At 45.2% G+C, this 26,810-nt stretch overlaps 2 protein-coding genes across 3 annotated transcripts in view; one reads left to right on the forward strand and one right to left on the reverse strand.

The window, feature by feature from the left end:
* Positions 1-26,810, reverse strand: part of LOC124253779 — a 227,888-nt gene that overhangs the window by 105,613 nt on the left and 95,465 nt on the right. The window contains exon 1 of one of the 2 annotated variants that reach the window (XM_046687611.1): positions 2,351-2,523. The exons of the other annotated variant lie outside the window; for it this stretch is intronic. The gene's annotated coding sequence lies outside the window, so the exon portion shown is untranslated. Of the gene's footprint in view, positions 1-2,350; positions 2,524-26,810 lie in introns of those variants that run through there. 2 annotated transcript variants of the gene reach the window in all.
* The window catches only part of LOC124253777, a 292,031-nt gene continuing 267,955 nt past the window's right edge, over positions 2,735-26,810 (forward strand). Inside the window, 2 exon segments of the mRNA XM_046687609.1 lie at positions 2,735-3,074; positions 14,036-14,176. Coding sequence (XP_046543565.1) covers positions 2,871-3,074; positions 14,036-14,176 — 345 coding nt within the window. The 5' untranslated portion in view covers positions 2,735-2,870.

The raw sequence follows: 26,810 nt of genomic DNA on the forward strand, positions 1-26,810 counted from the left end.
AATAGTGTCTGAACCTGAAGAAACAGAGCACTGAGTCCATGTTTAGTACAGATAATAGTTTCTGAACCTGAAGAAACAGAGCACTGAATCCATGTTTAGTACAGAAAATAGTGTCTGAACCTGAAGAAACAGAGCAAGGAATCCATGTTCAGTACAGAAAAGTGTCTGAACCTGCAGAAACAGAGCACTGAATCCATGTTCAGTACAGAAAATAGTGTCTGAACCTGAAGAAACAGAGCAAGGAATTCATGTTCAGTACAGAAAATAGTGTCTGAACCTGCAGAAACAGAGCAAGGAATTCATGTTCAGTACAGAAAATAGTGTCTGAACCTGCAGAAACAGAGCAAGGAATCCATGTTCAGTACAGAAAATAGTGTCTGAACCTGCAGAAACAGAGCAAGGAATCCATGTTCAGTACAGAAAATAGTGTCTGAACCTGCAGAAACAGAGCAAGGAATCCATGTTCAGTACAGAAAATAGTGTCTGAACCTGCAGAAACAGAGCAAGGAATCCATGTTCAGTACAGAAAATAGTGTCTGAACCTGAAGAAACAGAGCAAGGAATTCATGTTCAGTACAGAAAATAGTGTCTGAACCTGCAGAAACAGAGCAAGGAATTCATGTTCAGTACATAAAATAGTGTCTGAACCTGCAGAAACAGAGCAAGGAATCCATGTTCAGTACAGAAAATAGTGTCTGAACCTGCAGAAACAGAGCAAGGAATCCATGTTCAGTACAGAAAATAGTGTCTGAACCTGAAGAAACAGAGCAAGGAATCCATGTTCAGTACAGAAAATAGTGTCTGAACCTGCAGAAACAGAGCAAGGAATCCATGTTTAGTACAGATAATAGTGTCTGAACCTGCATCTGGTACATCACAGAGTTGCTGGTACATGATACACTGTGGTACATCACAGAGCTGGTACATGATACACTGTGGTACATCACAGAGCTGGTACATGATACACTGTGGTACATCACAGAGCTGGTACATGATACACTGTGGTACATCACAGAGCTGGTACATGATACACTGTGGTACATCACAGAGCTGGTATATGATACACTGTGTTGCATCACTGAGCTGGTACATGATACACTGTGGTACATCACAGAGCTGGTACATGATACACTGTGGTACATCACAGAGCTGGTACATGATACACTGTGGTACATCACAGAGATGGTACATGATACACTGGTACATCACAGAGCTGGTACATGATACACTGTGGTACATCACAGAGATGGTATATGATACACTGTGTTGCATCACTGAGCTGGTACATGATACGATGTGGAACATCACAGAGCTGGTACATGATATACTGAGGTACATCACAGGGCTGGTACATCACACTGCTGGTACATGATACACTGTGGTACATCACACTGCTGGTACATGATACACTGTGGTGCATCACTGAGCTGGTACATGATGCACTGTGTTACATCACAGAGCTGGTACATGATACATTGTGGTACTTCACAGAGCTGGTACATTATACACTGTGGTACATCACAGAACCAGGTATAACTGTTTTACTGCACACTCACAAGAACATTGTTCTGACCTGAAAACTGTAGGGGAACCTGTGGAATGATCAGCTCTTGTGAGTTTCTGAATGACAACTATTTTGGCTTCAGTGTTCATGTCACCAAACAAACTGGAAGTCTCTTTCTGGCACAAGTTAATTCGACACACACACCTGCCAATGACTAGATACTGTATCTGCACGTGGCACGTGTTTTAATTGACCTTTCACCTGTGTTGACAAGACAGGTAGGAGAGCGGTCACGAGCCACACGATGAATGCCTTTCACTCTGATCCGTGAATACCTCCGACGCACAATTACACGGGATAAGCATGGAGAAATTAACCGTAGCCAAGTGTTCACAGTGATCAAACAAGCTAAAGATTGACTGACGTGACAATGAGTCTAACATTTAAACAGTAGCGTGTAGTGTCGGCACTTCTCACTCGGTTAGCGTACAAAGTAGAGACGGGCAATAATGGACTGTCCCATTGTTGTACCGCCGTCGACATGAACAACACGACCCACCCACAATGTTCACGTTGCATTGAACATCGACTAGTGAGATACCTTGTCTGATACTTTAAACAGCATGCACCAATGATACATTCTCTAGCCATGGAACACTATCAGCTGTCATATTGCCTTCAGTTATGATGATATGTTTGCGAGTTTTCAGGGTACTGCTTTGAGCTACACGAAACAGTGACTGGAACATAAGCTGGTTTATCTACTCTCACTGATAAACTGCCCCAGTGTCAACATGGACAAACGGCCCAGGTCTACCTGTCGGCTCGGTAGGCACCCCGTCATACCTTGTTTCGGCGCTAGCTCTTGAACGCTGATATACGGCTGTCATCGTTCCTCACAGTACCATTCCATCGCTGCAGTCCCCCATTTCTGTCAATGCCAGTCAATAAAGCACCCCTGTCACTCGCCAGGCCTACACTGTCGGACCAAGCATTTGGACCGCGGCTGTTCCTTGAAGCAAGTTGACCCCCCCAATCGTGTCATGTCATAACTTGTTACGAAGTTGAAAAGGACTGCTAAAAGTTAATTCTATGTAGATAAGTTTCCGACTTTCATCGCAAATGACAATTTGCACACGCGGAAAAAATGAAGGTACCAAACACCATGAATTCGATCTGACATACACCGCACGTGTTGCAGCTAGGGTCTTAACGCGGGGGGCCGGGGGCTGTTAGGGATAAGGGCTTGTGACAGTGGTAGACGCTCGTGCACCTGGTTTGTACCTGTGATTCGCGCTGTGTCGACAAACGGAATGCTGTTATTTACCTCGAAAGTATGCAACAACACCTGCAGATAAATAAGAAAATGAGGAGAGAAATCTTTGACAGTGTCGTTTTGTGGATGTTAATTCCTTGTTTGATCCTTGGCGTGGAAAGTGAAGCACCCTCATCGGCAGCCACCGTAGAGACGGGGGCCGACCCAACCTCACCCCCAGACGAAGTGACCCAAGTGTTGCATGTGCCCCACCTCAACAAGTCAGTCACACTGGATATCATTCACAGCTCAAAGGTAAGGCTGCTTTAATTGCTTCTTTAGCCAAGGAACATGTACATATGGTCCCCTGTTTGGCAAGTGTCACAGCTGTGGTCTTCCACTACGGGTGGGGGAGGGCAGGTAGTGTTGTGCCGCCTGCTACTTTCTCTACGGGAGGAATGTCTATAGGGGGACTTGTCTATAGGGGGACTTGTCCATGGACATATCACTCTGTATGCGGTGGGGGTGGGCAGGGTGTCGGCTCAGTGGGTGGGGCACCATGTTTTACATGTGGTTCTGTCAGTGGGGTCATAGTGTTGTATGAGGGAAGGGTGTTAAGGGTCTAGAGCCACTGTTTGCATGTTGGGGATGTTTACAGTGAGTCTGTGGGGGCACCTGCTTTCTGGTGATTCCTGTGATCTGACCCAGGGGATTGTTTGTTTGTTGTTTTACGCCACACTCGGCAGTATTCCACCTCTATGGCGGTGGTCTGTAAATAATCGAGTCTTGACCAGACAACCAGTGATCAACAGCATGAGCAATGATCTACTCATTTGGGATATGAAGATATGTGTCCAAGTCAGTGAGCCTGACACCATTATTCCAGTAGTCGCCTCTTACGACAAGCATGGGTTACTGCATGAAGACCAATTCTAAGCCAGATCTTAATGGGTCGGGACCCGGAGATGGGATGTCACACATTTGTTACACATGTAGGCAACGATCCCTTCCAGGGGGCTACAGGTGTCCAGAGGTATAGTCGCAGCAATTTGACCCCCATTGTTGGGGGTGTTGGAAACAATGTTTAAGGTTCATTAGATTCCAACATTCACTAAAAAGAAATAATTTTTCTTTAAGGTTTGTCAGGGTTACTCCTGAGTCTTGCCACCAACTGAAATACTGGCTGAATATATGCTATCTTAAACTAAACTCTCTCACTCACATTACATCGAGTTAGGGGAGAAAGGGCTCAGGCTGACTCAACAAATGAACACACATTCCACTGGACCACCCTGGTACTGTCCTGTTCGTACACCAGCCAGTTACTGGAATGTGATGACAGTGCATTTTCCTGCTGCACGACACTCTTTTACAAGATCCACAGTTATGTATCATCAGAGAATTGTGTTAAATTCCATGAATAAATACAAGTTGTTAAATGCAATGTTACTGTTACGTTTTCATCAAGTATAAAGAGGGTGCTTATATAGAAAGATATAAACTTTTATCAAGTGTTACTGGTTGTAGACAGATGGACTTGCTGAATGTCAGTGTGTGATTGCGGAGGCCAGCAGAGATGAGCACTCTCACACTTAAGTAGCAGTCTTGATCCACTATAGAATTATTCATAGTGTCTCTCAAGAATGTTTAATAGAAAGGAAAAAAATCTCTGAATAATCAGCAATGCAAACTAGTTGACACAGAGTTAGAGATCTGGTTGGTTTCCGTGACAACTGACCTGAGCATATGTTGCTGTGTGATAGAAGAAACCTGCTTCTGCCCAACACAAAACACGGGATCATTGGACTGAAGGCTTATAATCATTTGGTAGTGCCCCAAGAGGCTGAACGCCAGAAAACAAATCTGTTGTTTTATATTTCCAAAGCTTCTGTACATTTCATCCACATGTTCCAGTTAGGCACTCGACACCACTGCTGTGGTAACTAGTTTCATTCCCAGGGCCTTGATTTTCGAAGCTCTCTTAGCGCTGAGATAGTCGTAAGTTAATGTTAAAATATGGCACTTACGACTATCTTAGCGCTAATAGAGCTTCGAAAATCTAGGCCCAGATCCTCAGTGTGTATAGGCTTGAAGTGCTTGTTCTGAAGGAAATTGTTATGAACGCTTGCTATTGTCAAACTACCCTGATTGGTATTGTAGACCCATTCTGACTGGTATTGTAGACCCATCCTGACTGGTATTGTAGACCCACCCTGACTGGTATTGTAGACTTAAACTGATGGGTATTGTAGATCCACCCTGACAGGTATTGTAGACCCACCCTGACTGGTATTGTAGACTTAAACTGATGGGTATTGTAGACCCACCCTGGCTGGTATTGTAGACCCACCCTGACAGGTATTGTAGACCCACCCTGACTGGTATTGTAGACCCACCCTGACTGGTATTGTAGACCCATCTTGCCTGGTATTGTAGACCCATCCTGCCTGGTATTGTAGACCCACCTTGACTGGTATTGTAGACTTAAACTGATGGGTATTGTAGATTCAGGATGGTTGGTTCTGTAGATCCATGTAGGTTGGTATTGTATATCGAGTTAGGTTGGTACTGTAGATCCATGTAGGTTGGTATTGTAGATCCAGGTAGGTTGGTATTGTAGATCCATGTAGGTTGGTATTGTATATCCAGTTAGGTTGGTACTGTAGATCCATGTAGGTTGGTATTGTAGATCCAGGTAGGTTGGTATTGTAGATCCATGTAGGTTGGTATTGTAGATCCAGGTAGGTTGGTATTGTAGATCCATGTTGGTTGGTATTGTATATCCAGTTAGGTTGGTACTGTAGATCCATGTAGGTTGGTATTGTAGATCCAGGTAGGTTGGTATTGTAGATCCATGTAGGTTGGTATTGTATATCCAGCTAGGTTGGTACTGTAGATCCATGGAGGTTGGTATTGTAGATCCAGGTAGGTTGGTATTGTAGATCCATGTAGGCTGGTATTGTAGATCCAGGTAGGTTGGTATTGTAGATCCATGTAGGTTGGTATTGTATATCCAGCTAGGTTGGTACTGTAGATCCATGTAGGTTGGTATTGTAGATCCAGGTAGGTTGGTACTATAGATCCATGTAAGTTGGTATTGTAGATCCAGGTAGGTTGGTATTGTAGATCCTGGAAGGTTGGTATTGTAGATCCAGCTAGGTTGGTATTGCAGATCCTGGTAGGTTGGTATTGTAGATCCTGGTAAGTTGGTATTGTAGATCCTGGTAAGTTGGTATTGTAGATCTTGGTAGGTTGGTATTGTAGATACAGGTAGGTTGGTATTGTAGATCCTGGTAGGTTGGTATTGTAGATCCTGGTATGTTGGTATTGTAGATCCTGGTAGGTTGGTATTGTAGATCCTGGTAGGTTGGTATTGTAGATCCTGGTAGGTTGGTATTGTAGATACTGGTAGGTTGGTATTGTAGATCCATGTAGGTTGGTATTGTAGATCCTGGTAGGTTGGTATTGTAGATCCTGGTAGGTTGGTATTGTAGATCCAGCTAGGTTGGTATTGTAGATCCATGTAGGTTGGTATTGTAGATCCTGGTAGGTTGGTATTGTAGATCCATGTAGGTTGGTATTGTAGATCCAGCTGCACATGTATTGTAGACTTTGTAGTTATATTCTCCATGACTCCTTTGCCAAGAGTTTGAAGTGTCTCTCTCACTCAAACTTTGCAGTGTCTCTCCTCGGAGAATAACTAGGAATTATGTGTCTTACTGAAACAACGTCTCTTTACTGTTGTATCAAGTCAATGAAGATTATTACAAATATATTGGTAACTGTGACCATACAGAGTTGTAATATCAATGACTGTGTGCAGTCTGAGTGGCAGAGTTATTGGGATGGTATCACTGTCATATATAATCTCTACTTGAATTGGCTTAGGAGGGTTAGCCGTGTCAGTTACTTCAGTGGAGGAAGACAAGCATTCATCCATGTGATCTGGTGTTTATGTCGGGAGTTGTCGTTGTGAGTTCACGCCCCGTCAATATAGGGTTCTGGTCACAGCCTGATCTGTGGATCCTGTGACACAGACCAACAGGACATCTTCAGTGCTGATGATGGTGCACAAGCCCCTATCAATTCGACCCTCTCATATCTGAATATTCATTCTCATTACAAGGTGTTTGATTACCATTACCACAGAAGTAACATGTTGCAGCAGGATGTCTATATATACAGGCTTCACACGGGAACAGTTCTCAGCAGATTATCTGATGTGAAGAATCAACTGTGGGAACTCCTCAAGCAGATTCACAATAAACATGAACATTGTTAGGTCAGTGGGTGGAAACCTTCTTAGAAGTCAGTTATCAGTATTTCAGCATTACTTAAATTAAAACTGAAATAAAATGTCTGTTTCACTCTGACCAATGTAGCATGATCTGTAGCATGATCTGTGCCATGATCTGTGCCATGGTTTTGTTGTGTTGTGTTGGTCTCTGTCTCTGGTTGAAGCTGTCACTGTTTGGTTGCATCTGTCACTGTTGGATGGTGTGTTGTGTTGGTCTCTGTCTCTGGTTGAAGCTATCACTGTTGGATGGTGTGTTGTGTTGGTCTCTGTCTCTGGTTGAAGCTATCACTGTTGGATGGTGTGTTGTGTTGGTCTCTGTCTCTGGTTGCATCTGTCACTGTTGGATGGTGTGTTGTGTTGGTCTCTGTCTCTGGTTGCATCTGTCACTGTTGGATGGTGTGTTGTGTTGGTCTCTGTCTCTGTTGGTCTGTTGGATGGTGTCTGTGGTCTGTCTCTGGTTGCATCTGTCTGTCACTGTTGGATGTTGTGTTGTGTTGGTCTCTGTCTCTGGTTGCATCTGTCACTGTTGGATGTTGTGTTGTGTTGGTCTCTGTCTCTGGTTGAAGGTCTGTCACTGTTGGATGTTGTGCTGTGTTGGTCTCTGTCTCTGGTTGCATCTGTCATTGTTGGATGGTGTGTTGTGTTGGTCTCTGTCTCTGGTTGCATCTGTCATTGTTGGATGTTGTGTTGTTTTAGTCTCCATCTCTGGTTGCATCTGTCACTGTTGGATGGTGTGTTGTTTTAGTCTCCATCTCTGGTTGAAGCTGTCACTGATAGATGGTGTCCTGTGTTAGTCTGTAAGTCAAGACTGGATGTATCCAATGCCAACCTGTGTCAGCAGGGGTTCAGGTTATCAAGTATGTAAATCACTGTAAGTAGCCAGGAGCTGATGCAGGTATTATTTCCTCGTATCCCATGGGGGAATTATGGGCTGTTTATCTACTTAGTTCTGCTGGTTTTCTCTGGGGGTCTATAGCATGGTGGTACTCCCGCTGATTAAAGTCAACATAAATAATAGGCAGCACCAATAGTCCCAGTCTCCAGTTCCTTGCTACAATAACAATTGTCTCAGGAATCCAATATCACATGGCTTACAGCACTTGGTCGAGTTCTCCGCCTTGAGTAAACGTAGGACTGATTTTATTGTCCATTTGCAAGAAGCGTATTCATTTGCACAATACATAGATTTGTCATTATGAGTTGTCCCACCTCCTCCCAACTACACTCCCTCGATGATTTGCCCTTCTTCTAGCATGTCTCCGGTTGATCAAGAGTGATAGACACAGCCATCTGGTCTGATAGTCTTCACTGATGCTGATTCAAGCTGAAGCTATATTTTACATGAAAAAAATCTTGTAGCGCTTTTGTGATTTAAACTAGCACTTTTTGGTGTTTCTTTTTTATTGAATTCCTTTTTTGCTTTTGTTATGGATGTGTTGGAAGCAGCAAGTGTAAGTGTTGTAAGTAATCATTGTTGCCAGGCAGTGAGTGTCTGGCTGAATGGGGACATCAAAGTGATGGATGCTCACATGGCCCACATCACCACTTTCCTGGTATCTGCCAATCTGCCTTAATCTGTCTGCTGCAATAGAGCTCACACAGATAGGGACCAGCACACATCCACATAGGTTTCCTTGACAATACCTCATCAGAAATAGCAGGAATACTGATGTATTAGTAATAATAGACACCAACCATACTTTGGATATTTTTTGATTTTTGATTTACGCAAACATATGTACGATGAATCAGGTAAGTGTTTATATCAGTTGAACAATATATTAATAATAATAATAATAATAATGAGAATATATATAACACGCCTTTTCCAGGCTTGTCAAACATTACATTCAACTGATATGAAGTTTAACTGTTATAATGGTTTGTCCTACATAATATTTAACTGAAATAACCATCTCACTGATATATTAGTTAAACATTGCGCAAGTCAGACATTAAACATCAGTTTGCGGACATTTTTTTATCATTAGTGCAATGGTCCTAAACTCAAGGTGCAGTGTGAAAAGTTAAAGATGTTAAACAACAAAAATTAGCACTGACCAATGGCAAAGGTAATTAGACTTAGACTATATCTTATTTGACTGTATTTTGTTATTCTAAATCTCTCTGTGTCAGGACCACTAAAAGTACTTTTTTCTAAAAGCGAAAAGGTAAAGATATCCCTGGGGGCAATTATTCCATTGGAAACAGTTTTTCAAGGACACCGATGTAATTGAAATGTCTGCTGCTTTTGTGATGGGGGTTGCTCTTGTTTGAATCAGACAAATTCCTTCTCACTTTTTGAGGATACACTGACATGTCCTTGTAGCCCAGAAATGTCATTCAGCAGAAAAAAATCTTAGCCAAGATTTGTGAACAGCAGTGGTGTTGGTGTGGGCAGATCAATGCTGGTAGTGATTCACAGAGGCACTTCTGGAGGATTGTAGGATAGATCAAGTACTGGGAAGTCAGGGAAGTCATACTGAAAGGTGTAAGTTATAGTTTGTGGAGGTCCTGTGTCATACAGTGAAGTAGAGGTGTCATGGAGTGTAGATTCCGTGTAGGTTACTCTGTGTCCTACAGTGTGGTGTAAGTGTAGGTTACTCTGTGTCCTATGGTCTGATGTAAGTATAGGTTACTCTGTGTCCTACAGTGTGGTGTAAGTGTAGGCTACTCTGTGTCCTACAGTGTGATGTAAGTGTAGGTTACTCTGTGTCCTACAGTGTGGTGTAAGTGTAGGTTACTCTGTGTCCTACAGTGTGATGTAAGTGTAGGTTACTCTGTGTCCTACAGTGTGGTGTAAGTGTAGGTTACTCTGTGTCCTACAGTGTGTGTAAGTGTAGGTTACTCTGTGTCCTACAGTGTGGTGTAAGTGTAGGTTACTCTGTGTCCTACAGTGTGGTGTAAGTGTAGGTTACTCTGTGTCCTACAGTGTGGTGTAAGTGTAGGTTACTCTGTGTCCTACAGTGTGGTGTAAGTGTAGGTTACTCTGTGTCCTACAGTGTGGTGTAAGTGTAGGTTACTCTGTGTCCTACAGTGTGGTGTAAGTATAGGTTACTCTGTGTCCTACAGTGTGATGTAAGTGTAGGTTACTCTGTGTCCTACAGTGTGTGGTGTAAGTGTAGGTTACTCTGTGTCCTACAGTGTGGTGTAAGTGTAGGTTACTCTGTGTCCTACAGTGTGGTGTAAGTGTAGGTTACTCTGTGTCCTACAGTGTGATGTAAGTGTAGGTTACTCTGTGTCCTACAGTGTGGTGTAAGTGTAGGTTACTCTGTGTCCTACAGTGTGGTGTAAGTGTAGGTTACTCTGTGTCCTACAGTGTGGTGTAAGTGTAAGTGTAGGTTACTCTGTGTCCTACAGTGTGGTGTAAGTGTAGGTTACTCTGTGTCCTACAGTGTGGTGTAAGTGTAGGTTACTGTGTGTCCTACAGTGTGAGTGTAAGTGTAGGTTACTCTGTGTCCTACAGTGTGGTGTAAGTGTAGGTTACTCTGTGTCCTACAGTGTGGTGTAAGTGTAGGTTACTTTGTGTCCTACAGTGTAGTGTAAGTGTAGGTTACTCTGTGTACTACAGTTTAGTGTAAGTGTAGGTTTCTCTGTGTCCTACAGTGTAGTGTAAGTGCAGGTTACTCTGTGTCCTCCAGTGTGGTGTAAGTGTAGGTTTCTCTGTGTACTACAGTGTGGTAGGTAAGTGTAGGTTACTCTGTGTCCTCTGTGTCACTCTGTGACAGTGTGTAAGTGTAGGTTACTCTGTGTCCTACAGTGTAGTGTAAGTGTAGGTTACTCTGTGTCCTACAGTGTGGTGTAAGTGTAGGTTACTCTGTGTCCTACAGTGTGGTGTAAGTGTAGGTTACTCTGTGTCCTACAGTGTGATGTAAGTGTAGGTTACTCTGTGTCCTACAGTGTGGTGTAAGTGTAGGTTACTCTGTGTCCTACAGTGTGGTGTAAGTGTAGGTTACTTTGTGTCCTACAGTGTAGTGTAAGTGTAGGTTACTCTGTGTACTACAGTTTAGTGTAAGTGTAGGTTTCTCTGTGTCCTACAGTGTAGTGTAAGTGCAGGTTACTCTGTGTCCTACAGTGTGGTGGAAGTGTAAGTTTCTCTGTGTACTAGAATGTAGTGGAAGTGTAGGTTACTCTGTGTCCTATGGTGTAGTGTAAGTCTATGTTACTCTGTGTCCTACGGTGTAGTGTAAGTGTATGTTACTCTGTGTCCTAAGGTGTAGTGTAAGCGTAGGCTGCTCTGTGTACTACAGTGTAGTGTAAGTGTATGTTACTCTGACGGTTGTGGACAGGTGGTTTGAGACAGGTGGTTGGAAAGAGGTGGTTGTTGAAGACAGTAGGTTGTACACTTGAGGTTGTGGAGAGGTGGCTGATGACAGTTGGTTGGAAACAGGTGGTCGTTGAAGACGGTAGGTTGTATACAGGTGGTTGTGAAGAGGTAGTTGGATAGTATGACCAGAAATTATTGAGAATTTTAGGAATATGTTTAATTGGATTTCTAGTATAAACAACCTTGGCCAGCTATCAAGTGCTTGGTTTCATTCAAGAGAGACAACTCCGTTAATCCTTTTTCATTAGTTTGTGAAGAGTTATCCCCCTTTGTTTACTTGCTAGCAGACAACATTTTTAGTGATCCTCAGTAAGGATGATTTAGAGAAGAGGGAGTTGATTTTAGAGTATTATAACAAGGACATCAGAATAGCTAAAGTGATTTCAAGTAGAACAGGCATCCCCTTGTCCACTGTTTATCATGTTTCGAAAAATATTGCAAATAGATATGTCATTGAGCACCAAGGAGGCGCAGGTAGGCCCAGAAAATTGACAGTCAGTGACAGGAGGTGGCTTGGTATTCTTGTTTCTATAAACAAACGAAGGAGTTTAGAAAACTTAAGGCTGGATATGATTGATACTGATAGAGGGACTGTGGCTGTCTGTAAGGAGACAATTAGAACTGAGCTGCATGCAATGGGTTGGCAAAAAATTCGAGGAATTCCATCACCGATCATGAAACCTGAACAAAAAGAGCGAAGGTTGAACTGGTCCTTACAGCATAGAAATTTTAACTGGGACAATGTGATTTTCTCAGATGAAAGTTCTGTGTGGCTGTTTCCTCCTAATACACTGAAATTCTGGACCAAACAAACTGAAAAACCTTTGTATCAGCGCCCAAAGCACAGTCCGAAATTTAACGTGTGGGGTGGCATATCTGTGTTAGGGGCAACGCCCCTCTGTGTATTTGAAGGGAATATGAACAGTGAGCGGTACACAGATATTCTCGAGGGACATTTACTTCCATCTGCTCATGTGTTCTATGGAAATTTTTTGATTTTCCAGCAGAAAACGGCCCAAAACGTCGTTCAAAGCATTCATAAGCCTGGTTTTGGACCCAGAATATGACATTATTAGATTGGCCAAGCTATAGCCCTGACCTAAATCCAATAGAAAATGTTTGGGGACTTATGAAGGAAAGTGTCAATAAGAAAAATCTGACAAATATTGCTGAAATGAAAGAAGAGGTGGTACGATATTGGGACAGCATGGACCACGACTTTCTAACTTCTTTGATCAGTAGTATGCCGCCGCATTGAAGCCTGCATGGCTGCCCATGGTGACTTGACAAAATACTAACTGTTCACCTGTCTTTGAATCTGGAGTTATGTTCTGCTAATATTCACATTTAATACGTGAGTAATGAGTGAAATTTTTTTTAAAAGTTACAATCTTAAATTCTCAATAATTTCTGGTTGTACTGTATGTAAGTGGTTGTTGATAGGTGGTTGAAGACAGGTGGTTAGAAACAGGTGGTTGGAGACAGTAGGTTGTATACAGGTGGTTGTGGAGAGGGTTTTGGGGAGAGATGGTTGTGGAGAAGTGGTTGTTAAGAGGTGGTTGTTGACAGGTGGTTGTCGACAGATGGTTGGAGACAGGTAGTTTGAGAAAGGTGGTTGTATACAGGTGGTTGTGGTGAGTTGGTTGTGGAGAGGTGGCTCAGCAGACAGTATACAGATGTTCAGGGTGATTATTTCTGTAATGACACTTGTTGCATTGAGTGACATTTAATTGTGAGATTTGGTTTTATGTTACAAGTCAAATGGCAATTAGTCTGTGCTGGTGAGACACGAAGCCGGGACCGTCTCAGTCCTGTATATTCTCTGCCATCAATGCAAGACACCCAGCAGAACAAGTAGGGGATTTTATCACTTAGCTCTAATTTCAGCTTTATCATTGTGTACAGACACTTGAAGTATATTATTGTCTGTGTTTAAGTGGAAAAGGCTTTTATTATGAAGGTTGTACTGGCCTAATAAACTACCATCAGACACCTTGATGCAAGACTTAAGTCCCTAGGGAACATCCTAATCATCTATTTGTCTCGTCTCAAAACATGCCTGCTGATATATTCCTGCCCACTACGATGGTGCAAGGTTTCAGTTGGCAAGTTTTGTGACAGTATTGGTGGGGAGACAAGGAAATGGAGGAACAGTTGGTGCTGGACCTGGTCGGTAAGGATATGATAATGTAGCAATTCAGAATGGATGAGTCAATATGCATTCACTGGGTCCTGTTGACAGGAGAATGATTGCAGGTGTTGGTTGTGTGTAACAGGAGAATGATTGCAGGTGTTGGTTGTGTGTAACAGGACAATGATTGTTGAAGGTGTGTAACAGGACAAAGATTGTTGCAGGTGTTGTTTGTGTGTAAGAGGACAATGATTGTTGCAGGTGAGTAACAAGACAATGATCGTTTCCGGTGTTGGTTGTTTGTACCAGGACAATGATTGCTGAAGATGTGTAACAGGACAATGATTGCTGAAGGTGTTGGTTGTGTTTAATAGGACAATGATTGTTGCAGGTGTTGGTTGTGTGTAACAGGACAATGATTGTTGAAGGTGTGTAACAGGACAATGATTGTTGAAGGTGTGTAACATGACAATGATTGTTGCAGGTGTTGGTTGTGTGTAACATGACAATGATTGTTGCAGGTGTTGGTTGTGTTTCATGAGGATGAAGAGGACCTTCCGAGGTTGTCCTTCCGTCTACAGACTTACAGCACCGAGGACCATGTGATGTTCTCACACAGAGTTACCACCCTTGAGGACCAAGTCAACATCAAGCTGTACTTTGTAGGTAACTTTCATCAGTGAGATGAGGTGAGAGAGGATGTTGAGATGAGGTGAGAGAGGATGTTGAGGTGAGGTAAAGTGAGAGAGCATGTTCAGGTGAGGTAAGGTGAGGTGAAAGAGCATGGTGAGGTGAGGTGAGAGAGCATGTTGAGGTGAGGTGAGGTGAGAGAGCATGTTGAGGTGAGGCAGAGGGGTGTGATGCTGAGCTGGAGCGTAGGGGTGGGGCAGGAAGGAGCTCAGATGGGTTATAATAATAATAATTGCATTTATATAGCGCATCATTCACTAATAAATGCTCTGTGCGCTTAAGATGGAAATTGACACTTGAAAAGAAATGTTTTGAGGCCAGTCTTAAAAGATGTTAGTGACTCGCTGGTTTTGAGTTCAAGCGGTAGCGCGTTCCACTTCATTGCTGCATTGAAAGCGAACGACCTTTTGCCAAAGTTGGTTTTGATGTTAGGCACTGTCACTAGCATTTGGTTTTGTGATCTCAGTGAGCGTGAGGGCTGATACAGGGGCAGTAACTCTGCGAGGTAGTCAGGGGCCATTCCGTTGAGACACTTGTACGTCATTACAATAGTTTTGTAGTCAATTCTTCCGGTGATTGGTAGCCAGTGTAAATCATTTAGAATTGGAGTAATGTGATCGAAGACTTTAGACTTTGTAATGATTCTTGCAGCAGTGTTTTGGAGGGCTTGAAGGCGACGTAGCTGATCTTTGTTGACGTTGGTGAGGAGGCTGTTGCAGTAATCTACCGGGACATGACCAGAGATAGGACAAGTTTTGAAGTAGCATCAGCACTCAGATAGTTGCGGAGTCTTCCAATGTTCCTGAGATGCATATGGGCCGTGCTAATGATGTTTGAGATCTGCTTGTCCATTTTCAGACTTTCATCGAGAATAACCCCTAGATTCTTGACCTTCGGGGTTGGAGTTATGGCAGTATTCCCTATTTGGAGAGATGGCTTGTCAAGTTTGGAAAGTGTTGTTTTCGACCCAATAAGCAGGAATTCTGTTTTACTTTCATTAAGTTTCAGTAGGTTTTTAGTCATCCATGTCTGAATGTCATTGCAGGAATCAGAAAGGGTGTCCAACGATGGCAGGGCTTCTGTGGTAGGGAATGAAGAATAGATTCGATTGTCATCTGCATATTGATGTTGGTTGACTTTGTGCTTGTCTGCTATTCTTCCCAGTGGTGTAGTGTACACAGAGAACAGCACTGGTCCTAGCACGGAACCTTGTGGGACGCCCTCCCTGAGATCTGTGGGACATGATGTTTTGCTCTCAATCTTAACCACTTGAGATCGATCTGATAGGTAAGATTGGAACCATGAAAGAGCAGTACCCCTGACTTTCAGGTCACTTTCCATTCTTGACAACAACATGTGATGGTCAATAGTGTCGAAGGCTGCCGAAAAATCTAGAAGAACCAGTGCTGATACATTTCCTTTGTCTGCTTCTGTTAGAATGTCATTGGTGACTTTTATGAGTGCTGTTTCAGTGGAATGGTTTGGTCGATATGCAGATTGATGTTTGTCAAGCAGCTTGTGTTTCTTCAGATGTTCAGAGAGGCGGGTACAAACAGCCTTCTCTAACACCTTGGAGACGAACGGAAGATTAGATACAGGTCTGTAGTTGTTCAGAGTATTATTGTCCAGGTTACTTTTTCTTCAGAAGGGGTCTCACCAGAGCTTGTTTAAAAGTTTTAGGGAACTCGCCTGATGATATTGAGAGATTGATGATGTTGGTTATTGGAAGTACTAGAACATCCAGGCATGATTTCACAAATTGAGTTGGTATAGGATCGAGCTCACAACTCTTGTCTGGCAGAAGCTTAATGATCTTTTCGATTTCATCAGTTGAGAAAGGTTGTATTTCATCAAAATAGCCCGAGGTAGCTGAAGTTGACTCGTCACACTGGTCACCTGGAGTGGATGTGTTGTCATCTAGCGTTGAAGCCGAAGTTACTAGCTTGCTGTGAATTCTCTCGATCTTCTCTCTGAAGTATTGTGCAAAGTTCGCAGCAGCTTCTTGAGGAGATTGGTCCTCGGGCAGATTGGTATCACTGGATTTGTTACACAGTTATATGAGTGTGTGTGTGTGTGTGGGGGGGGTGTGTAAATTGGAGGGTTGGTGATGTGGGGTGGTGAAGGGGAGGGTTGGTGATGTAGTAGGGTGAAGGAGAGGGTTGGTGATGTGGGTTGGTGAAGGGGAGGGTTGGTGATGTAGTAGGGTGAAGGAGAAGGAGAGGGTTGGTGATGTAGTAGGGTGAAGGAGAGGGTTTGTGATGTAGTGGGGTGAAGGGGAGGGTTGGTGATGTAGGATATTGAAGGGGAGGGTTGGTGATGTAGTAGGGTGAAATGGCGGGTTGGTGGTGAAGGATGGTGAAGGGGAGGGTTGGTGGTGTAGTAGGGTGAAGGGGAGGGTTGGTGATGTAGTAGGGTGAAGGGGACGGTTGGTGATGTAGTAGGGTGAAGGGGACGGTTGGTGATGTAGTAGGGTGAAGGGGAGGGTTGGTGATGTTGGATGGTGAAGGAGAGGGTTGGTGATGTAGTAGGGTGAAGGAGAGGGTTGGTGATGTAGTAGGGTGAAGGGGAGGGTTGGTGATGTAGTAGGGTGAAGTGTAGGGTTTAGGGCTTCCACGGGTACTTGAGTACTCGAGGACGAGTCGGGTTTAGCTGGACTCGAGTCCATTTTCTAGGACTCGAGGACTCGAAAAGGGGAGATAACTCGAATTATTGGGTTATGTTGACAGACTGTCTGCCATGTGCTGAGGATGAGCGGCCGTTAACGTCTAATATTAAGATAAGATATAATTTTTATTATCCCGTAGGAAATTCTTATACATCAAAACTGTCTCAAATTTAATGAATATATACACAGTTCACAAAAATATACACAATAATTACATGCACAAAACGAAAGCTATTTACACAATAAATCTGACATGATATAATTCCATTAACCACATAGAGTAGTATATACAATGGGGGTTCTGGATCACTTTCAACAAAAGCCTCTGCAAAGCCTTATTTGGTAAATAAGGCTTTTGTCGGGCCCTTAGCTCTTGCTACCATTTCCCCTACTATGAAAAAGTTTGGGCCGATAGCGGTTCTGGATCACTTTCAACCAAAGCCTCTGCAAAGCCTTATTTCACAAGTAAGGCTTTGGTCGGACCCTTAGCTCTTGCTGCCATTACCCCTACTACAAAAGTTGGGGGATGCGAACGCACCTCCTAGCCGCGCTACCGGGGGCATGGGGGAAGTAACGGGTATTGCCCCATCCAATACTGGGCTGCGTCTAACTATGCTATGTTTACCTCGATGAAACAGTTTAATGTGAATCGCCTATGATCTCTTTGGTGTTTGTAATAAAGGCTTGCCGGGCTTTTTTCACACCTTGTTCTATGTACTTTTTTTTATCATCCTCGCTGATAGCAGACTTACGAGACTTGGACCGAATCTCTTGTTTCATTTCGTTATATTTTGTGAGTTCAGAGAGGATTGAACGAAATTCCTCCTCTGAGATCTTACTGTCAGTGAGTGCAGTGGAAATACGCTCACTTACTGTGTTAAGCTTTGCTTCAGCCAGAACCCTGATCTCATCGTGTTTCAATGCCTTACGATGCAGTCTGCGGGATGCAAACTTAAGCACCAACCCTAACACCCCTGCCACCCCAGCTGTTATTTCAATGCCTAGCACTATAGGTGCAGCCACGATGGTAGCTAACAACCCAACACCTGCCGCTCCCAGCCCCATGCTGGTTGCCATAAGGGCAGCGTCAGCTCCGTCCACGATATTGAAAGCTCTATGGTACTTTTTACATAGTGCTTTACGTGTGTCGCGGTCTTGTTCTAGTTGACGTTTCACATCACATAACTGCCTCAAGCGGAACCCGTCTACGGTTTCCAGGGTCTTCGCTACTTCCTCTATGACTGGGTATAGCCCCATTCTGCGTGCCTATAATATATCTGGGGAAATATTTTTTAATTGGGTATCAGTTAATAACCGATCAACGTACTTGAAGTTTATAAGGCCTACATCCTCAGATAGGTGAATAGTGGAAAGGTCAATAGGTAATCCTTGGCTACCTACCCTAAATATCTTGGAGCTTATTAAGGGGGGCAGCAACCCCCCACTCGAGTCCCGTCGTATAATGATATTACAATGGTAGTCAGGGTTAAAGCCAACATGACCAAGTTGTATGCTCACCCCAGATAAAAGGCCCAATGAGTACTTCATACGGACGTTTTTTAAAAAGAGTATTATGATTAATGTGGAGCCTGGGGCATAAACTTAGGAAATGGTAGGTCAGAGTATATCTTAAACGATAACTGTGCCGTGCCCTGGGTAGATCTAACATGTAACCAGGGTGATTTGGGATTTGGGAAATTTAATTTGTTTATAGCCGCCGGGTTGAAACCCCCGAGCAAGATACCGCTGTTCTTAATTTCAGCGATATACCTACCATCATGAAAAGACACGTAAGGTGTGGTGAGGGTTATGTTGAGCAACCATTCGACTCCATAAAGTGGTTGTGTAGATTTCTCATAAAGTCGTCTGGCAGGCTCATCAGCATGTACACACCACCTATTAATTGTAGGACGCGTACAGCGCGTCTTCCGAACCAGGCTGATCGAATCCCTCTAGGTCCCTGAGTGTGAGTTTGGGCAGATGATCGGCCATTGCTGCCCGCCTATACACGCGTTGTCTTTCAAGTGTAGGATGTATGAGCCACCTTCATCACCAGGCTGATCGAATCCCTCCATGTCCCCTAGGTCGTTAAGCGTAGTGTTGGGACGATGACTGGTCATTGCTATAATACTATTACGATATAATTTCCAACTGGTTTTCTGATAATAGTTCAGGGGTTAACTTCACCCCCATGAAGTGTATGTTGTCAGGTAGGAAGATCTTGGTTAGTGATATAGTGTTTTCCACGATCACGGTGACACCCTGCAGACTGGTGTTGGAGCCGACACCCACCGCGACACGTAAACTGTGCAAACGTGATACTGGTGTCGCTTCACCCACCCAAGTTTGATCCCCTTCACGATCTCTCGACATCATTCCTCGATGGTTCCCCTAGGTAGACTTTGATGATCAGTGTTGAGTTCGGCCGGTAGACTCTCTAGTATCCTGACCACGCCTTCAAATTCAGACACCAACTGCAATGTCACGCTTTTGCATGCCCGCTTTACTCGATAGCATGTGGGCTGCCATACTGGCGACTGGGCTGATGACTCACGCCACGCCTCTGAGTCGGACGTAAGCCACACGAGCAGGGTTCCGTTGTTAACGACTTTGTTTAGGTGGTTGTCTTTGTTATCCCGTGAACACGAGGGGAGCCAAGCCTAATATTGAGAAACCAGTCGTCTTTATCAGGTAACAACACCCACTTGTCATCTTCGGTGAAGACGAGTGTATATGGCGTGTTTCGGGCGACGGTAGTGCTCTCAACATCGTCTAAGTCGAACAGTTTGCCCCGAACGATGGGTATATTATCCAATTATCATTACCAGTGGTGACTAGGGTGTACTTAGTGTTGACTACCGCTCTTGAGGTATCTACTATATCACCTAGGGCTCCACCGAGGGGACTTCAACGCCGTTTGTAAATGTTGTTTTTCAGTTGCAAAGCGCATAATTTACCATCTACTCCGAGCCGCCGAAACCGCTGCAGGTGTCCCCGAGGTCGGAGATCCCCACATTGACGATTTTTCACCCCGGCCCTTGTGCGCTGGTCATTTTATGTGAAGCGCTAAGCTGAGGTATCCTATATTCACGGATTATGATTTATATCTAACACCGATATTATCAGCTCAGGTATGTTGCTCTGAGTCAACCTCTTATACTGTCAGCTGGTGAAAACGACTCGGTTCTACCGTCGTTGTATTTCTCCGCTTTCACCGCACTGCTCTCAGTATAGTGGAAGGGTGACCCCTTGAATGTTGCACGTTGTGCTCACCTGACCTAGATGAATGTACAGCTCTCGGCACGGTACTAGGTCGGGTAACTTCGCGCCTGTGACGGTTGTTGTTGGTTTTATCTCCTCAGGTGATATACCGAAAGTGTCTTCGCCAATGGTCGGCCGAGCCTCAAGGAGTTTCTTCCGTTGTTGATTAACACCACTGTGCCGCTTTGAGTCGCTCATCTTGAGTTCGGCTCCCAGGGGTTTGAAGACCTCATCGCTAGTGAGCACACGCTGTAGTAGCCGCCAGTTATCTGGCTGCGAAGTTCCACTAACTAACAGCTTATTGTTGCTGGCGTTGATGTTAGTCCATTGGCGGTAGGTAGGTGATATCGCAGAGCGCGAATTTCGAGTTGACAGGACGATATCGATCGCGGCGCCAGCTGAACGGCCTCACCGCCGCTATTCCTGGAAGTGTTATGTACATGTTAGAGTATATATGCTCATTATATAATAGTTTTAAAATGTATTCCCAAGGAGGAGCATCCTCGCAAGGAGTGTCTTACTCCCCTGGAGTGTTTTACCCTAAACTGGGCATAGATTTTCACCCATGAAGATCGCGTTGCTGATGGATGTATTTCAACGCCCAGCTTTTAGATGTGTTCAGCCTGTATAAATTTTCGTGACTAACGCTAAGGTAGTTCATGCTTGGTTCAACAACCCGATGCAGTTCTGGCAGAATCAACTCAACTTCGCTGTGTGGTGCGCTTACAACGGGTGTGGTGACATTGACCGACACACGGCGTGGACCGCTGAGTCAGTCTGTGTTCAAGTTCCACGGTACTACCAGGTCAGGCGATCCTTAAAGAAATCAGCGCCCCGCTCCCACAGGACAATGCATGGAACCCATTAAACAACAAGTACGATAGGCGCAGCCTATGAACGATTTGCAACTAATTCAACTAAACCCGAAGACGGATTGGCGCTTGCCGGGTCGAACCACGGGTTGGGTATCCCCATCGTTCACCAAATGCCCTTTGTGGAAGCCAGCAAACTGCTGGTGAAAGATTGGGATACAAGTCGTATCATCTCTTCACAACCAACGAGTGGGATGACCGCTACATGGCTTTCAATGCCAACAAGGAGTACAGAGTCTGGAGGTTTGATCAGGAGGGCAGCGGATGACTGGAAAAAGTTTATGTTGGACACGCCGAAGGGTTTACTCGCGTGCGGCACTGAACGCTTAAACGACTCGGATTCGAACGCATCGCGGTGGGTGTTGGTGCGCAGACGAAAAACGCTCCAGTATTATCGGTAAGGGGACTGCTTACGACGCCAGAAACAGTTCGCTGTCAACGAGGATGCTATCAATGCTCCAGTTGATCTCCCGAAAGTGCCATCAAACGCTACCAAGACGTGTTGGAATATGCCAGGTCGAAAAGTCGACTCACGCCTTCGATGTGGGGTTGTACATGGCTCCGGTGATATGCAACTGAGAGTAAAAGTGGTGGGCTACAACAACTAAATAGTTGTAGCCACGGCGACCAAAAGTTACGCCAACCTCGATGTCAACGCCCCCACGCCCCACCACCCACAACCGGTGAAACGGTAGTAGCCGCCACCGAGCCTAGGGTTCAACCAACGCTTCTGTGGGGGTGGCCCCACAATCCAATCAGCAGCACATCGATCGTAAAACAGCCCTGGTGGTTGGTGGGGTAGCTTTGGGGCTTATTTGGTTAAAAATTTCTTAGCCGCTACGTACACCAGACCCGCCACGGCGACGATGGCTGCCCACAGGTTTTGACTAAGCCACGCGGCAGTTTTAGCCAGAGCCCAACAACCACGAGACGATGCTACCCAGGATGCCGGGCAGGGCTTCGGCAGCCTTACCAGCCAGTTTAGCCAGGGCCTCCCCGAGGGATTTCAGGTGTTTTTTAATCCAGTCTTTAACATCCCCACCACTTGGTGGTGTGCCGCCACTTGGGGGTGTGGGCCCCCCTGTCAATGACACCACCAGGGTTGATATGATGAAACCCAATGCAGTCAGAATGCTGGCGATGGTGATGCCTGCTCCCGGAACAGTATCCGAATCCTGTCAGCTAGCTGGTGTCTTCATTTAGGACTCGACGATGGTTTCTCGTGACTCTACTGATCTGTGATCGAGCGCTTCCGGTTAGAGGAAGCTGATTCCAACCGAGTCCGCCTCTCGCCTTCCAAGTTTTTATTCTCTCCTCGATAACGACGCTTCATATCACCATCCGCTTCGTGAGTTTTATTTTCTCGCGAGCCATGTGCTCATCGATTTCGCTAAGTTTCCCCATGTTGTTCACGAAGTTCTCCGCGCATTACGTTTCTGTTGTTGCCTAGGCCTCGCAGTTCCCTCAGGGGAAATTCGACCCGCAAGGGTTTGTCATGGCAACGTGGTCAATAGTTTTTCGATACTGTCTGACGCTTTCTTTAGCATCCCCAGTATTGGCCCTGGCTGCTTGCAGATCTTGGACGGCTTTTGGGGAAGCTTTGGCGTAGCGCTACCGTAATCTATGAAGCCTAGTTCATCACGGATCAGCTGACCCCATGGCTTACTGGTGAGTGTTGACAAAGCAAGCGGTTCTCTCGCGGCGCTTTATTCATGAGATCGACCGGTAAGCCTTCAATCGCAGCGCGCTCCTTATTATCGACTGTAAACTTGGAATAGTCCCTTCCCAACGGCTTGATGTTGTTCTATTTTCAACCGCGCTTGTAATAATCGCTGACAGCTGGCTGTATAAGTTCAGTACTTAAGGGGTAGTGAATGAAGTCTCCTGCTCGTCGAATGCCTGGGCACTATCATCCCACATATCATCCATAGGTATGTCCTCGCCATTATTTAGTATTAAAATATATTTCATTTATATAACAATGTACGGTAGAAAACTAGATCCTTTTCGAAGATCAAGAGAGCCACTAGGTGCCAGAGCCGCGGCGCCAGTCGGTGACCATCACCAACAATCCCAGCAAGATAGACCAGAATCAAACTCTGCTGGTTAGATTTCCAAACCTTGGTGAGAATGACCTCATTGTACCAGGCACGGTTCGACTTATGCTCAACCTCACGCTGACCTCCACCAATCCACAAACGGAGCTAGCGCGGAACGTAGGTCGAGCCATCATCAAGAAAACCACCATCAAGATCAGCGGTAACGAGGTGTTGAGTATCGACGACAGTTTAATGCGGTTTCACTGCTACGGGATCTCTGGAAAAGCCGAGGAGAACGTGTCAATGACGGTACCAGGGTATCAGCAAATCAACCAGGTCGCCGCGATAGGGTATGCCTTCACGCAAGACCAGCTAGACAAGATCACGGACGGTGAAAGGCCATCGCCCAAGCCGCACGGGAACAGGTTCTATGCGGCCGCCGACTTCGAAGCTGCTTCACGGACACGCGCCGCTTTACCAGGCCGCGCTGGGTGATAGGCTTGAATACGAGCTCACATTTAACGACTACAGCAAAGTAGTGCGCATCGAACGGTGATGAGGCCAGTTACGCCATAGACAACATCTCTGGAGTTCGACATATCACTAGCCCAGAGCTGGCCAGGCAGGTTAGAAGCCAGTACTCTGGGAAGATGGCCATCCTGTACGATCGCATACTGAGGCATAGATCAGTCAGGCGAGATAAGAGTGACACTGTGTGGAATATCAACCTGAACGTGCCGGCGCCGATCGATGAAAGGCATCCTGGTCGTCCCCCGAGGATTATGAGCCGCCCGAGGGACAGCGAAGTTTTTCAACCCCGAGATTGAAAAGGTGGAAGTGACCATCGAGGGCATGCCCAACCAGTTGTTCAGTCATGGTATGAGGCCATACCAGCAGTGGATGAGATAAAAAGCTACCAGCCAAACAACACCACATAACCAAGGACCTGGACCTATCCTCCCGGAAGATCGGGTGAATACCTGACCACCAAGTACGCTCTATGGTTGGACATGCGATCCACAGATGACGATAAACTACACGGTAGCGGACGCCGCGATAGACAATGGCAGCTAGGGATTACTATCCAGATTACCAAGAAGGCTCAACCCGCTGGTAAGTTGAAATTATATCTGTATCGCTATTATGGACGCTAGAACTTAATATAGACAATGGGAGATTCGCGGCAGGCCATCTACTGATTTGCCTGCCGGCAAGCCATCACTGCCTGCCAGCAAGCTATTGTTACCCGCACGACCCACACTGTGCCATAGTGCGCGGGCAGACTGGTTGTGGGAAGACCGCTTTTGCGGTTGGATATGTTGGAGGGGTACTACAGGGATGTGTTTGATAACATCGCTATCATGTGCCCTACTCTGAGCATGAATAAAACGCATTAACGGAAAGACCTTGGTGATGACTGACCCGACGCACACAAAGTCTAATTCGAACACGCTCTGCAGGACTGGTTGAAAGCTCTTTACGAGAAATTTAAAGGAGTCTACACTGTTCATACTGGACGACTGCAGCTTAATCGTGAGATAACAAAAGAGAGACATGCTATCGCATCTGGCCTCTCTCCGCCGCACGCAAATCACAGCGCCTGGGTACTAACGCAGAAGTTCAACTCGGTGTTGAAAGACCTCAGGAGCAGACGCGATGGGTGGCCTTATTTCACTGCAAGGACAGGGATTCGTTCGAGGAGTGTTTGAGAGAGAACGATGTGATGAGCAAATTAGAACGGGAACGGGTGAAGAAACAGCTCGCTGAAACTAAACACGCTAAGCTCGTGCTCAAGACCGACCAACCAGTAGCATATAGGGTGTTTTAGCTTAGCAAAGCTTAGCAAAGCTTAGCAAAGCTTAGCAAAAGCTTAGCATTTAGTTATAGCTATGGTATTTGAAGTGTTCGTCGTGTGCAACTTAACCTTCATTTCCCTGTGTTTTGCCTGCATCGGGTATTATATAGTTAAAACTAAATCTTACTTGTTATATTATAAGATGGAGTGTGAGGAATTGCTCAACAATTGTTGGTACCCCAATCACCACAGGTGGATGATGACAAGCTTAGAGAAACTGGTGGCGCTGGCTGTTGGCTGCAAAGCCAAACATTACTTTGGGAGTACACTCCAGATAAAATTCACAAAATGTCAGTCAAGAAATCGATAAGCTGCACGCCAGATACTTCCAGTCCCGCTCGAGCAGAAATGACAAAGACAATAGGATCGGCTATGACCCAGATATACACTGGTATTAAGCGGCATACTTCCTTCCCATTCTCCTCGAGCCGACTTTACCTGTGGGAAGACCTCGAGAAAGACCCTTTATCGAAAGCACTTTGAGCTCTATTAGCCGCGAAGCTGTACCACAAATATGGTATGTTGTTAGCCCCGGTGACGGCGGCGATTATCACGGCAAAGCATTGCCAATTTGAGAGGAAAAATAATAATAATAGTATAGATGGATGCACAGGATACACCACACCTGGAGGAAACCCCCACGTTGGGGAAACCCCAACAACTGGAGGAGACCCCACAACTGGCGGAAACCCCCAGGGAGGTGAACCCTCCCACGTTGGGGGAAACAGTAACCAGGCAGAAGAATCCTAAGAGAGTAGCTGCTGGTAAAAAACGGTGGTGTAACCAACATAAAATTATCAGGGTGACTCACCCGGAGCGTCTCTTGTTAGTTGTATGCGTAACTGCTGCCGTGGCTATCTCGTGGTTATATACACGACACAGGAATCCCAGGGAGGGAGACCCACACAGTGAGGGAACCCCTCACAGGGAGGGAAACCCTCTCCCCCAATTAGAGGTCGACCCGCATATCATGTTATAATTTAATATTTTATATCATATACATAATGTCTGAGGGGAAAACGTTGTCAACGACGATACCACGCCACAGTGGTCGCCAGTCTAGCCGTGAGGATACGCCGGTTGACCAAACTGGTGCTTAAACAACCAACTATCAAGCTAGATTTCAACCTGCAGGATATGGGTATGCTCATAATGAACCTTGGTATGGCGATGGCTACAAAAGACATCCTAGTAAAACAAGGGATACTACCTGAAAATATTATGAAGTAAATATAGGATGGCCAACGATAGCTATGATGGTCGGTGGGGCGCTAGTGAATGCCCTGGCATTTTCCTCGAGTAATTTCCTCTTCAAAACCACGAGTCACACGGCTGAAATACAGGAAGAGAGGAAGCCGCATGATCTCGCCATTGAGAAATTACAGGCTGCCCAACTGAAAGCACGCTTAAAAAAACGCTTCCAGAGGATCGATTACATTAACGAACAACTCAGGCGTGAAAACCATGCCGCTCAAACATTCCACCATGTTGACGACGAGCTTAAAGAATACTACTTATTAACTGGTAAACGGTTGCAACCACTCAATAAACCCACACTCGCCAGTACTACACACCATCCAAGGGGCAAATGGACCGTGAACTGGGCTTCATAGCTTGGGTATAGCAGCCACTGCATTGGTTAAGTAAAACAATTAGACTAAATACCCATATAAGTATGCTAAACATGAGACCTGCTCCATACCGATGCTTAATACATACTTATGGGGAAGACCGAGGCCTGTGGTAGGAAATGCAGGACTCAGGGTACTGTTGTTTCCACATGGGAAGCCCTAACTACGCAGTGTTCTGTGTGTGGTATAGGGGTCAAAGGGCACTACTGTCTATGTAAAGCTCACGGGCTTAACGTGAGTCAGACATCACCTCATCTACGAGAATAAAAAGACCTACATAAAA

This window comes from Haliotis rubra, unplaced genomic scaffold, assembly GCF_003918875.1.
Source record: "Haliotis rubra isolate DU_JTF1 unplaced genomic scaffold, ASM391887v1 Scf551, whole genome shotgun sequence".
In the NCBI taxonomy this organism is placed as follows: Eukaryota; Metazoa; Mollusca; class Gastropoda; order Lepetellida; family Haliotidae; genus Haliotis; species Haliotis rubra.